General features: G+C 39.2%; 1 protein-coding gene across 1 annotated transcript in view; it reads left to right on the top strand.

The window, feature by feature from the left end:
• LOC124788510 overlaps positions 1 to 13,544 on the top strand; it is a 212,138-nt gene that overhangs the window by 152,192 nt on the left and 46,402 nt on the right. Inside the window, exon 11 of the mRNA XM_047255778.1 lies at positions 5,583 to 5,849. Coding sequence (XP_047111734.1) covers positions 5,583 to 5,849 — 267 coding nt within the window. The remainder of the gene's footprint in view (positions 1 to 5,582; positions 5,850 to 13,544) is intronic.

Raw genomic sequence — 13,544 nt, 5'->3', positions numbered from 1 at the left:
CAGTGGAATATTTCCTGAATAGTTGAAATATGCTGAAGTTAAAGCCACTGTTTAAGAAGGGAGTTAAAGAAATAGTATCAAATTTCCATCCAATTTCACTGTTGCCAGCATTCTCAAAAATTTTAGAAGAAGTAATGTACAATCGGCTTTATGACCATCTTATCTCAAATAACATACTGTCAAAGTCACAGTTTGGATTTCTAAAGGGTTCTGATATTGAGAAGGCTATCTACACTTACAGTGAAAATGTACTTAATTCATTACACAAAAAATTGCCGGCAACTGGTATATTTTGTGATCTGTCAAAGGCGTTTGACTGTGTAAATCACAATATCCTTTTAAATAAATTAGAATATTATAGTGTAACAGGAAATGCTGCAAAATGGTTCAAATGTTATATCTCTGACAGAAAACAAAGGGTGTTATTAGGAAAGAGACATGTATCAAGGTATCAGGCACCATCCAATTGGGAACTAATTACGTGTGGGGGCCCACAAGGTTCCATTTTGGGGCCCTTACTTTTGCTGGTGTATATCAATGACCTTTCATCAGTAACATTACCAGATGCCAAGTTCGTTTTGTTTGCCAATGATACAAACATTGCAATAAATAGCAAACCATGTGTAGTCTTAGAAAGATCAGCTAATAAAATATTTTTGGCCATTACTCACTGGTTCCTAACCAATTCTTTGTCACTCAACTTTGAAAAAACACACTACATGCAGTTCAGAACTTGTAAGGGGTGTCCCACGAGTATATGTCTAACATACGATGACAAGAAGATAGAAGAAGTGGACAGTGTTAAATTCTTGGGATTATAGCTTGATAATAAATTCAACTGGGAGGAGCACACCACAGAACTCCTGAAGCGTCTTAACAAATCTTGATTTGCAATGCGAATTGTGTCAGACATAGGGGTATAAAAATGAAAAAGTTGGCATACTATGCTTACTTTCATTCCATAATGTCATATGGGATTATTTTTTGGGGTAATTCATCAAGCCAAGCTAAAGTTTTCCAGGCACAAAAACGTGCAGTAAGAGTTATATGTGGTGTGAACTCAAGAACATCCAGCAGAAACCTGTTTATGGAACTAGGAATACTAACTACTGCTTCCCAATATATTTATTCCTTAATGATATTTGACATTAAAAATATATCACTTTTTCAAACCAACAGCTCAATTCATGGAATCAATACTAGGAAATATGAATAATCTTCACAAGGATTTAAAGTCACTTAGTCTTGTACAAAAAGGTGTGCATTATTCAGGAACACACATTTTCAATAATTTGCCAGCAGCCATAAAAAGCATAACAACCGATGAAATTCAGTTTAAGAGAAGCCTAAAGGATTTATTGGTGGCCAACTCCTTCTACTCCATTCATGAATTTCTCAGTAAAAGCAACTGATTAGTGTATATATATTTATATAAGTACAATATAACTTCTGCACAATTTCAATGCAGTAATGTGTTCATTGTAAATAAGTATTATAGTAGTTGTACAACACGTTTATTACCTTATAAATAAATAAAAAAACTTTTTTGTTTTAAATTCAGTGCATTAGTATTTGTAAAATGACTCTTTCATATAGTGTTCATTAAAAAATGACAATCATTCCACTTGGGACCTGTGGAATGGTACATTAGCTTATTTGTTTTGGTTGTAAATATTTGTCACGTATTGTTGTTTTTCTGACATGTTCTACATCCTGGAGGACCTCCTCACTACGGGTCAAATGGAATGAAAGTAAATCTAATCTAATAACCAATGAACTGTGGTCAGAGTGCACACCTGCACCTGGAAATGTCTTACAATTTCAAACCTGATTCCTAAATCTCTGTCTTACAATTACATAATCTATCTGAAACCTTCCAATGACTCCAGGCCTCTTCCACACATACAACCTTCTTTCATGATTCTTAAACCACGTTTTTAGCTATGATTAAGTTATGCTCTGTGCAAAATTCTACCAGGCGGCTTCCTCTTTCATTCCTTAGTCCCATTCAATTTTCACCCACAACTTTTCGCTCTCTCCCTTTTCCTACTCTCAAATTCTAGTCCCCATGACTATTAAGTTTTTGTCTCCCTTCTCTATCTGAATAATTTCTTTTATCTCGTCACACAATTCATCAATCTCTTCATCATCTGTGGAGCTAGTTGGCATATAACATTAGACATGCTTGAGAGAAGTATAATGGAACCCTTTCTGTTTATATTGTATATTAATTCCCTGACATACAACATTGTCAGTAACCTCAGATTTTTGCAGATGATTATTTATAGTGAAGTACTGCATGAACAAAGTTTCACAAATATCCAACTAGAACTGTTGTAATACGATTCACGTTTTCCTTCGCACTTCACATAGTGTAGACCGGGAACTGTCTGCTAGGCATGCCCAATGTGAACTGACTGGGCACGGCCCGTGCTGCCTGAGTTGTTGTTGTTCCGCCAGCAGAGGGCACGGCCAAATTCTCGCGTGCCCTCTGGTGGACGGAACTTTACTTGCGGCAACTACTGTCCATGACGCGCCGTGCTGATGTGCGCCTCCCGCAATCTTTCTGGTGGCTACTGCAAGAACTTGATAAGATTTCGAAGTGGTGACAAAGACTGACAATTTCTTTTAAATTTACAGAAATTTATTGTAAATGTAATTTTATTTATCTTGTAAATAATACATTGTGTGCAGAGGAGCACACGATGATATAGGCCAAGTCAAAAATGGAGATATATAGACATGGTAGTGAAGGATGTGAAGTTTCTTAAATAAGGGCTTGCATGAGCTTCTTGTGGCAACATTTTCTATGGCTCTTACAATTTTCTTTTGCAAATAAAACAACTTTTGATGGCAGATGCATTTCCCCAAAAGATTATGCCATATCGTAATAAAGATGCTGCCCGGGTGAAGTATACAGTTTTTAATGTCTCTTTCAATGTGCGACCAGAAAGAATTTTGATAGCATAACAAATGATATTCAATTTATTTGTAATCTATTTTGCATGTTGGATCCATCTCAGATCTTCTTGGATTCATATTCCAAGAAATTTTGTAGAGCTTACATTTTCAAGGGTTCTGATAAACAACTCTATGTCTGGTGTTAGTGGGCATTTATTTTGCACTGTGTGTAAGTGCATTGTAACTGTTTATTCTATGTTTATTACTAAACTTTTTTTCCAGAAAACCAGTCTGTAGATTGGGTGGTACACTTTTTAATCTCTTGCAATAATTCTTCTATGGTCCTTCCTTCTATTACCACATTTGTGTCATCTGTGAACTTTAAGTAACTATGGTGTGAACTGTTTGGTTCCAAGTCATTTACAAACAGTAGAAACAGAATTGTTCCTAGAATGGAGCCTTGTGGTACACCATACTTAATGCTCTGCTTTTCTGAGCAGTAGGTCTTTATCTTGTTCCCTTCTTTGATAGCTTAACTACTTGCTCTCTATTTTGGAGGTATGATTTGATCCATTCAAAGGCTGGGCCACTAGTACCTACAGATTCAAGTTTCTTAAGCAAGATGTTATGACTGATGACATCGAATTCTTTAGAGTTGTCTAGTGATATGGCTGAAATATGCTCTTTGCTGTCTGTTGCATTTAAGGCTTCATTTAGGAATGCAAAAATAGCAACCTCAGTAGATTTAGATTTTTGGAATCCATGTTATGTATAAAACTGTACACTTCACAAATGGCAGAAAAGCGGTAGCATATGATTACAACTTCAAATTAGTCACATTTGAAATCAGTCATATCACACAAATTCCTAGATATAACAGTAGAAAACTACAGGAACGCCTATCAACAACATAGGAAAAGACAGATTGCTAGTTACCGTAAAAAAGACATGTCAAGTTGAAGACAGGCACAATTAAAGACACTTAGATATCACTTTTGGCCACAGCCCACATCAGCAAAAGAGAAACACACACAATTCATACACACAAGCTACCATGCCTCACATGACATAACCACCAACTCTAGCATCTCGGGCTGTAATGTGTTCCAGCTCAAGAGCAAGGGACCCATGTCAAATATGAGTAATGGGATATTCAACATATACAATAAAGGACACATGAATGCTCACAGGTTTGTTGGACACATGGGAGAGCAACACATATATTCTGAAAAACCTAAATTGGCAGATGCTTGAAGGTAGACACCAATTATGCCATAAAAGCCTACTCACAAAGTTTTGAGAACTGGTACTAATCAAAGAATGTAGAGATATCTTCAGCCTCATACATATTGCTCCATAAGGAATTGGGAGTGACAAATAGGCTATGTGTAAGTCATTTAACCACACTATCATTTCTTCCATGAATGCTAGTACCACAAGGTAAGCAGGAGCACTTCTGTGAAATTTGGAATGTAGGAGAAGAGGTACTGGCAGGAGTTAAGTTGTGAGGGAGGGCCATGAGTTTGCTGGGATACCTGCCAATAGCGCTTTTGCCCACGAAAGCCAAAGGTCGAAGGTTAATGTCTTAGTATGGCACACAGTTTTAATACATTCTATGACTATTTCAATGCCTTGATTGTTTGGGCCATAAAAACAACTAGGGATACTTTTTCGTGGATTGTGTCCTATCTCCATAACAGAATGCAGATGATCAGATTGACAAACTACACCAATGGTATTCTGTTCTGCTGATTCCTTTCAGTGAATGTAAAGGGTTGTTGAAACATTGAAATGTTTGCTGATGACACAAGGATACTAATCAAAGACCAAATCTCAACGATAACAGCTGCATATCCAAGATGGTGGCTGAACAGCAGATATTTTGCAGGACACTTTTTAAGTTACCAAGTATTCTAGTCTTTCCTTACAGGTCCCTTACCTGTCTCTATCAGTGTTCCAGCCATGATACTTCTTACTGTAGTCAGTTTGTGCATAGCTTCCAACTTTTGTGTTATTACATTAACATGTATTAATGCAAGGAAGTGAAAATTGTATGACCAATCTGTTATACATATTATCAAATAACCTTTATCTGTATTTATGTACCTACCTTGAATATAAGGTGACTTGTCCAATAAATGATGCATGAGCTGCATATTTAGATAAGAGTACCCATAAAAATACATCGTAATACAACTGCACAAGTTACACAGTTTTTATCACATGAGCATTACATGTAGCACTGTTTGCTGTGGACAGGGCGCTATTGTTGAAGCACATAAGTAACTTTTATTACTCAACAAATTTCAATATTCTCGTGTAAATATTAAGCTGACAAAATGGCAGTTACATAGCACAATTCAGAAAGTAGCAACATTTTTGTTAGTACTAGGTTTCCCATTAAATTTGATGTGTTTCTTACAAGTGATATCTGCATCTTGTCAGAAGTTGGTTATTAAAACAGTGTGTAGCATTAATTACTAACTATTGTTTGTCTTTGTTAATCTGTACCTTTATTCATTTCATAATACTGAATGTTCTCCTTCATAACAGGATCTTCAAAATACAAAACCAGAAGGTATCTTCACAATTTGTGAGATTAATAAAAGTATTTAGGTATCTGTCACATATATGTCTCATGATATACTTCAGTAATTTACATCCTAACTTATTTTCTTCAGATGAAATAAAAGAACTGAAAACTGAGAGGCGAAAAGAAATTGTTTTGGTTGGGTCTGAGCTATTTGTATCATGTCAAGCTGACCACAGTTTAAGTTACTGTTGGATAAGGCACCCCAATGGAACCAGAGTGAATGCAAATACTGACCTTCTGTCAGGAAGTTGTATGGCAGTAACTATTGCAAATATGGAAGATGCTGGTCCATGGGAATGTCATCTTGGCCTACCAAATGAAGAGAAAGTCGTTTACATTGATGTCACTGTTACAGGTATGTCCATATGAGCTCTTTCTGTTAATACTGATGAGAATAGAAAATGTACTGTCTGCACTGAGGAGGGTAGTCAGAAAGCCAAACCTCAATTTAGGGAACTCCTGAAAGACATGAACTATAATGATATATTCAGTGTGCATGTCATGAATTAAAAGTGCAACACTTTTATTAATAAAGTCTTCACCTAATTTGAAAGTTGTTTTCCCCCTGAAAAAGACAATGGATTGCTCAAGGGACAAAGGTATCTTCTAACACAAAAAAGGAACAGTATCTGTCACTCGGAAGCAGTTCTGATGATTCTATGTTAATTACAAGACATATTGAAAAATGTGAAAAAGATTAGTGACACCAGGAAACAAAACAGAAAACATGACTGGATATAGTGGAGGAGGAGAGTGTTAGAACCAGAGATAAACAGGAGCAGATAGCATTAAGTGAGTGCAGAGTGGCAAAACTTTCCAACAAGCATTTCATAACTGTTACTGAAAATAATGGGTTGTCAGGTACAGTAGATGCTGCCATGGAATACCTCAAACCAGCCATTACAAATAACTTCATTAATATGAATATGATCCTCACTACAACAGGACAATTATAGCCTACCATAAAATCTTTAAAATCAAACAATTCTAGTGGTTATGATCAAATATTAACAAACCTCATTAAAGAATGTGATTCTGAGTTTAGCAACATATTACGTTATTTGTATAACCAGTCACTTATCAGTGGAAAATTTCATGAATGATTGAAATACACTAACGTTAGACCCTTGTTTTTGAAAGAACATAAAGAAATGCTGTCAAATTTCTACCCAGTCTCACTTTTGATAGTATTCTCAAAAATTTTAGGTAAGATATTATGCAATTGGTTGCTACACTGTCTCACAACAAGTAACATATTGTCAAAGTCACAGTTCAAATTACTACAGGATTCTGATTTGAGACGGAAATTTACAGGCACAACAAAAGTGTAGTAAATTGATTAGATAGTTAATTACAATCTACTGGCATACTCTGTGGACTGTCAAAGGCATCTGAATCTGTACATCACAGTATCCTTTTCAGTAAAATTGGAATGTTATGGGATAACAAGAATTGATGCAACATGGTTCAGAGCATATCTCTCTGACTGGAAGCAAAAGCTGTGAATGGAAAAGAGTTCTGTATTAAGCGATCAGTTATCATCCAGCTAGAAACTGATTACATATGGTGCTCCACAAGGTTCCATCTTATGGCTGTTACTTTTTGTTAATGACCTTTCTTTGGTAACATTACCAGATACCAAGTTTGTTTTGTTTGCAGATGATACAAACATCACAATAAATAGTAAATTAAATACAATTTTAAAAATAATGGTTAATGAAATTTTCATGAATATCAAGAAATTGTTCATAGCCAAATCTTTGTCACTAAACTTATCAGAGACAGATTAAATGCAGATTAGAACTTTTAGAAGATTTCCACTCAGTATGTGCCTAAAATATGAAGACAATCAAATAAAAGAGATTTACAGTGTTCATTTCTTGGATTACAATTTGGCAGTAAAGTCATTTGGGAGGAGCTTGCCACAGAACTGCTGAAGCTCCCAAACAAATCTTTGTTTATATGAAGATAGTAACTGTTCTCGAAAGAACAGATACCATTGATGACCATGCAGCTTTTCTAGAATAAATGATAATTAATTGAAACCCTCAGCTGCCAACAAGTGTTGTTGATATATACCTCGATGGGGAGAGCTGAAAATGTGTGCCCTGACCAGGACTCGAACGTGGGACCTCCTGCTTACATGGCAGACTGGTGTGAAACATATCTTTTCTACTGCAATCTCTTTGGTGTTACAAATGGCCTACAGAATGCAATAATTAAATGAGGACATATTTCTCTGTTATTGTGCTTGGATACAAATTGCAGTAAACATCTTCAAATATTGTTACTGTGAACTGTATTCACAGTACTGGGGAGGGCATATATATTAGTTCTAATGGAAGTAGGTGTTTTGATAAGTTTGGGAAATGCTTTTAAATTGTAATTTTATCTTTGTACTTACCAACATAACGGAAGCCTAGTTGTACAAAAGGGTGGACATGAGTTGCTTCATGGTCTGGAAAATGGAAACAACATCAACCCCATGTGCTATATGCTAAAAAATATCCAGAACATAGGGTACCATGTGTACAATTGTTCAGCCATATTTTCTAGCAGACTGTGACTCCTTAGCTGCAACAGTGTCAGATCATGCCAGATCTTGGACTATTCATACTTCTATTGTGAAGAAGTGAGTATTAGAATGAGTGGAAGAAAATCCTGGAACTAATGTACATAGAAGTTCAGCATCTCTCAGGGTTAATCATCCTCTAGTCTGGGTGATTATGCATGAATAATTGCTATAACCATATCACATACATTGTGTCCAACCCCTTCACCACAAGATATGCCTGCCATAAAGCAGTTTTGCCAATGATGGTTGTAAATATGGTGTGAAGATACACTTTTGACAACAACGATACTGTTCACAGACAAGGCTGGTTTCAGGCAAAATGAGACTGACAATTTTCATAACCAACATGTGTGGGGTGATGTATATTCAACTGCAGTTGAAGAAGCAAGGCATTGGTGCCAATTTTCAATTGATGTGTGTGCAGGAATTCTTGGCAATAGTTTAATAAGACCTTACGTACTACCTAATAAATTGACTAGAGCAAGGAATTATCAGTTCCTATCAAATGACTTGCCTGTCATGCTAGAGGAGGTACCATTCTAACAATGGCTGGAGATGTGGTTCATTCATGATTGAGCATCAGCCCATTTTCTCCTAAACATCATAGAACTCTTCAAATACACATTTATCATGGAGATTCAATATATTGGACAACTTGTTCCTTCTATCTTTACCCCTTGGATTTTTGTTTGTGAGGACACTTGACATTTTTGTATATGTAAGCCACATTAATAATGCACAAACACTACAGGAATATTCATGTAGTAAGATGGACATCAATAAACTACGGAAATGCATCATCAATGCATGCCAGCACATCCATGACCAACTTGGAGTTTTCAGAGACTGCATCATTTCCTAAGACACTGATACAAATAAGGTATTTGGAAAAGTCATTAATTGGTTTTCTGCAAGTGGGCTTGCTCTAAACTTTGGAAAAACACAGTACATCCAATTTTCTGCTGGGAAAAGTAGAGTTCCTTCAATAAATATAACACATCAACAGAAGTCAGTAGACAGGGTAGAGGATACTAGATTTTTGGGTGTATATATATAATGAGAATCTTAATTGGAAAATTCATATTTTGGATCTCCTAAAGTGCCTAGGTTCAGCAAATTTTGCGATCAGAATATTTGGCAATTTTGAGGATATAGAAATTAGTAAGCTAACATACTTTTCATACTTTCACTCACTGATGGCATACGGAATAATATTTTGGGGTAACTCAACATTTAGACAAAAAGTATTAACTGCTCAAAAGAAAGTGGTTAGAATACAGACGCAAGCAGACATATTTAAAGATTTGTGTGTGTGCGAGTGTATACCTTTCCTTTTTTCCTCCTTTTTTCCTTTTTTCCCCCTAAGGTAAGTCTTTCCGCTCCCGGGATTGGAATGACTCCTTACCCTCTCCCTTAAAACCCACTTCCTTTCGTCTTTCCCTCTCCTTCCCTCTTTCCTGATGAGGCAATAGTTTGTTGCGAAAGCTTGAATTTTGTGTGTGTGTTTGTGTTTGTTTGTGTGTCTATCGACCTGCCAGCGCTTTCGTTCGGTAAGTCACCTCATCTTTGTTTTTATATATAATTTTTCCCACGTGGAATGTTTCCCTCTATTATATTGATATCTTTAATTTGAATCCAACAATTACGTTTGTTATTGTCACTGTTGCATTTCGAAATCTTTTCTGTCGTCTTATTTTCCTCTTTCTGTTTTTGCCATCACTTTGTATTCACCTTCTCCTTTTTACCGTAATCTGCTATACTATTTTATCCCGCCTATATATACTCAATAATACGTAACCCACTTCCAAACCATAATCAAAAAATTTTTTTGCCGCTTTCAGCACTACCGCCGCTATAATATCCACTGTTTCTAGTTCACAAACAGTTCCTTTCACCTTTTAAACAACCATTTCGGCCAGTTCTAATAACTTTCGCTTTATTTCCATTTCCGTTTTTCCCACATCACTTACAATTTTTAGCCGCTTCCCACAGGTTTTAACGTCATTATTTCTTCGTCAGACAATTGTCAGCCTCATTTTCATAATCTGCCACCACAATACCACTCCTTTTAATATACTACCGCAGTTTTTTCGAAATTTTCCCGAATTTCTCCGTCCTTTAACGTGTTTTGGCGGCAACAAAACCACCTAACCTTTATGCACGTCGTTGTCTACCAACCCAAGTCCAACATAGCTCAGCTGTAACCAACACCTTTTCGCCTTTTTTCATTCCAGATCTTCAGTTACTTTCCGGTTCACCTTTATCTCTCCCCATATATTTTTATTTTCATTTTCATTTCACCTCATGTTACACTTTCCACCTTCTAATACCATGTCACCCTCACAACACCCCCACAACGACCCCATTAAGTTTTATCTACATTCCCTCCGCAAACATGCCTTCGACCTAGCCAGATTACGCTCCCATATTTTATTTTCTCAGGCTTGTCTGACATTTGGCATTTCCCCCAAAGGCCTCACACTTCAAGTTCCCATCTCTGGCTGCAACCCTTCCTTCCATCAGTCCCTATACCAGTTCCAAACTGAACAATCCATTGCCCTCACCCACCTAATCCTTCACCTACACATCAACTCAGCCAATGAATACACCCGTCAACTCCTATCCTTAATAAAAGTCCTTAATCTTTCCTCTCCCACATGCACACCGGCTGTTCAGAGCATCCTCCTACAGGCCAACCGTAAATTAGAACAGCATGCCACCCTCCACCTCAAAAAACTATCCAATCTCCTGGTTTCCCACCTCCGGAAAGGCAACTCACTCACCCTTCACAACCTTTCCAGCAAACCTCAACCTCCTCTCATTGCACACAAACCCAGTCTCTCCCATCTACTCAATCTCCCACTTCCAGCTCCACTCCCTCCAAAACCTCAAAATTCCGATCAACACAATCTGGAACCACAACACCCTAATTCAGTAGTTAATCTTTCCTCCAAACCTCTCTCCCAATCCGAAACCTCTGTCCTATCCAAAGGCCTCACCTTCAGCCCCACTCCCAGATTCAACCAAACAGCCCTCGTCAAAGATTTACTGTCCTACACTCGTACTCTCTGCTGGAAATATCACTTTGCCACGAAGAAAAATGATCCTAATCCTACTCTTAATGATCCAGCTCCCCAAGACACCATCCAAATTGAACCCTGCCTGGAACAGTTCCGCCCTCCATCACAGCGGGACCCTCCTCCTCTTCCTCAAAATCACCCTCTCCAAACCTTCCAGGAATTTCTGACTTCCAGCCTTGCATCTCAATCCTTCTTAAAAAACTTTAATCCTACACCCAACATCACCACTGCTGAAGCCCAGGCTATCCGTGATCTGAAGGCTGACCGATCCTTCGTCATTCTTCCGGCGGACAAGGGTTCCACGACCGTGGTACTTGATCGTCGGGAGTATGTGGCTGAGGGACTGCGTCAGCTTTCAGACAACACCACATACAAAGTTTGCCAAGGTAACCCCATTTCTGATGTCCAGGCGGAGCTTCAAGGAATCCTCAGAACCTTAGGCCCCCTGCAAAACCATTCACCTGACTCCATCAACCTCCTGACCCACCGACACCCCGCACCCCTACCTTCTACCTTCTTCCTAAAATCCACAAACCCAATCATTCTGGCCGCCCCATTGTAGCTGGTTACCAAGCCCCCACAGAACGTATCTCTGCCTACGTAGATCAACACCTTCAACCCATTACATGCAGTCTCCCATCCTTCATCAAAGACACCAACCACTTCCTTGAACGCCTGGAATCCTTACCTAATCTGTTACCCCCGGAAACCATCCTTGTAACCATTGATGCCATGTCCTTATACACAAATATTCCGCATGTCCAGGGCCTCGCTGCGATGGAGCATTTCCTTTCACGCCGATCACCTGCCACCCTACCTAAAACCTCTTTCCTCATTACCTTAGCCAGCTTCATCCTGACCCACAACTTCTTCACTTTTGAAGGCCAGACATACCAACAATTACAGGGAACAGCCATGGGTACCAGGATGGCCCCCTCGTATGCCAACCTATTCATGGGTCACTTAGAGGAAGCCTTCTTGGTTACCCAAGTCTCCCAACCCAAAATTTGGTACAGATTTATTATGACATCTTCATGATCTGGACTCACAGTGAAGAAGAACTCCAGAATTTCCTCTCCAACCTCAACTCCTTTGGTTCCATCAGATTCACCTGGTCCTACTCCAAATCCCATGCCACTTTCCTTGACGTTGACCTCCACCTGTCCAATGGCCAACTTCACACGTCCGTCCACATCAAACCCACCAACAAGCAACAGTACCTCCATTATGACAGCTGCCACCCATTCCACATCAAACGGTCCCTTCCCTACAGCCTAGGTCTTCATGGCAAACGAATCTGCTCCAGTCTGGAATCCCTGAATCATTACACCAACAACCTGATAACAGCTTTCGCATCCCGCAACTACGCTCCCGACCTGGTACAGAAGCAAATAACCAGAGCCACTTCCTCATCCCCTCAAACCCAAAATCCCCCACAGAAGAACCACAAAAGTGCCCCACTTGTGACAGGATACTTTCTGGGACTGGACCAGACTCTGAATGTGGCTCTCCAGCAGGGATACGACTTCCTCAAATCCTGCCCTGAAATGAGATCCATCTTTCATGAAATCCCCCCTACTCCGCCGTCCACCTAACCTTTGTAACCTGTTAGTTCATCCCTGTGAAATCCCCAAACCACCTTCCCTACCCTCTGGCTCCTATCCTTGTAACCACCCCCGATGCAAAACCTGTCCCATGCACCCTCCCACCACCACCTACTCTAGTCCTGTAACCCGGAAGGTGTACACGATCAAAGGCAGAGCCACGTGTGAAAGCACCCACGTGATTTACCAACTGACCTGCCTACACTGTGATGCATTCTATGTAGGAATGACCAGCAACAAACTGTCCATTCGCATGAATGGACACAGGCAGACAGTGTTTGTTGGTAATGAGGATCACCCTGTGGCTAAACATGCCTTGGTGCACAGCCAGCACATCTTGGCACAGTGTTACACCGTCCGGGTTATCTGGATACTTCCCACCAACACCAACCTATCCGAACTCCGGAGATGGGAACTTGCCCTTCAGTATATCCTCTCTTCTCGTTATCCGCCAGGCCTCAATCTCCGCTAATTTCAAGTTGCCGCCACTCATACCTCACCTGTCTTTCAACAACTTCTTTGCCTCTACTCTTCTGCCTCGACTGACATCTCTGCCCAAACTCTTTGTCTTTAAATATGTCTGCTTGCGTCTGTATGTGTGGATGTATATGTGTGTGTGTGCGAGTGTATACCTGTCCTTTTTTCCTCCTTTTTTTCCTTTTTTCCCCCTAAGGTAAATCTTTTCGCTCCCGGGATTGGAATGACTCCTTACCCTCTCCCTTAAAACCCACTTCCTTTCGTCTTTCCCTCTCCTTCCCTCTTTCCTGATGAGGCAACAGTTTGTTGCGAAA

This window comes from Schistocerca piceifrons, chromosome 3 (assembly GCF_021461385.2).
Source record: "Schistocerca piceifrons isolate TAMUIC-IGC-003096 chromosome 3, iqSchPice1.1, whole genome shotgun sequence".
NCBI lineage: Eukaryota > Metazoa > Arthropoda > Insecta > Orthoptera > Acrididae > Schistocerca > Schistocerca piceifrons.
Note: the sequence above shows the minus strand (reverse complement) of the source record. Positions and strands in the feature narration are given on the sequence as shown.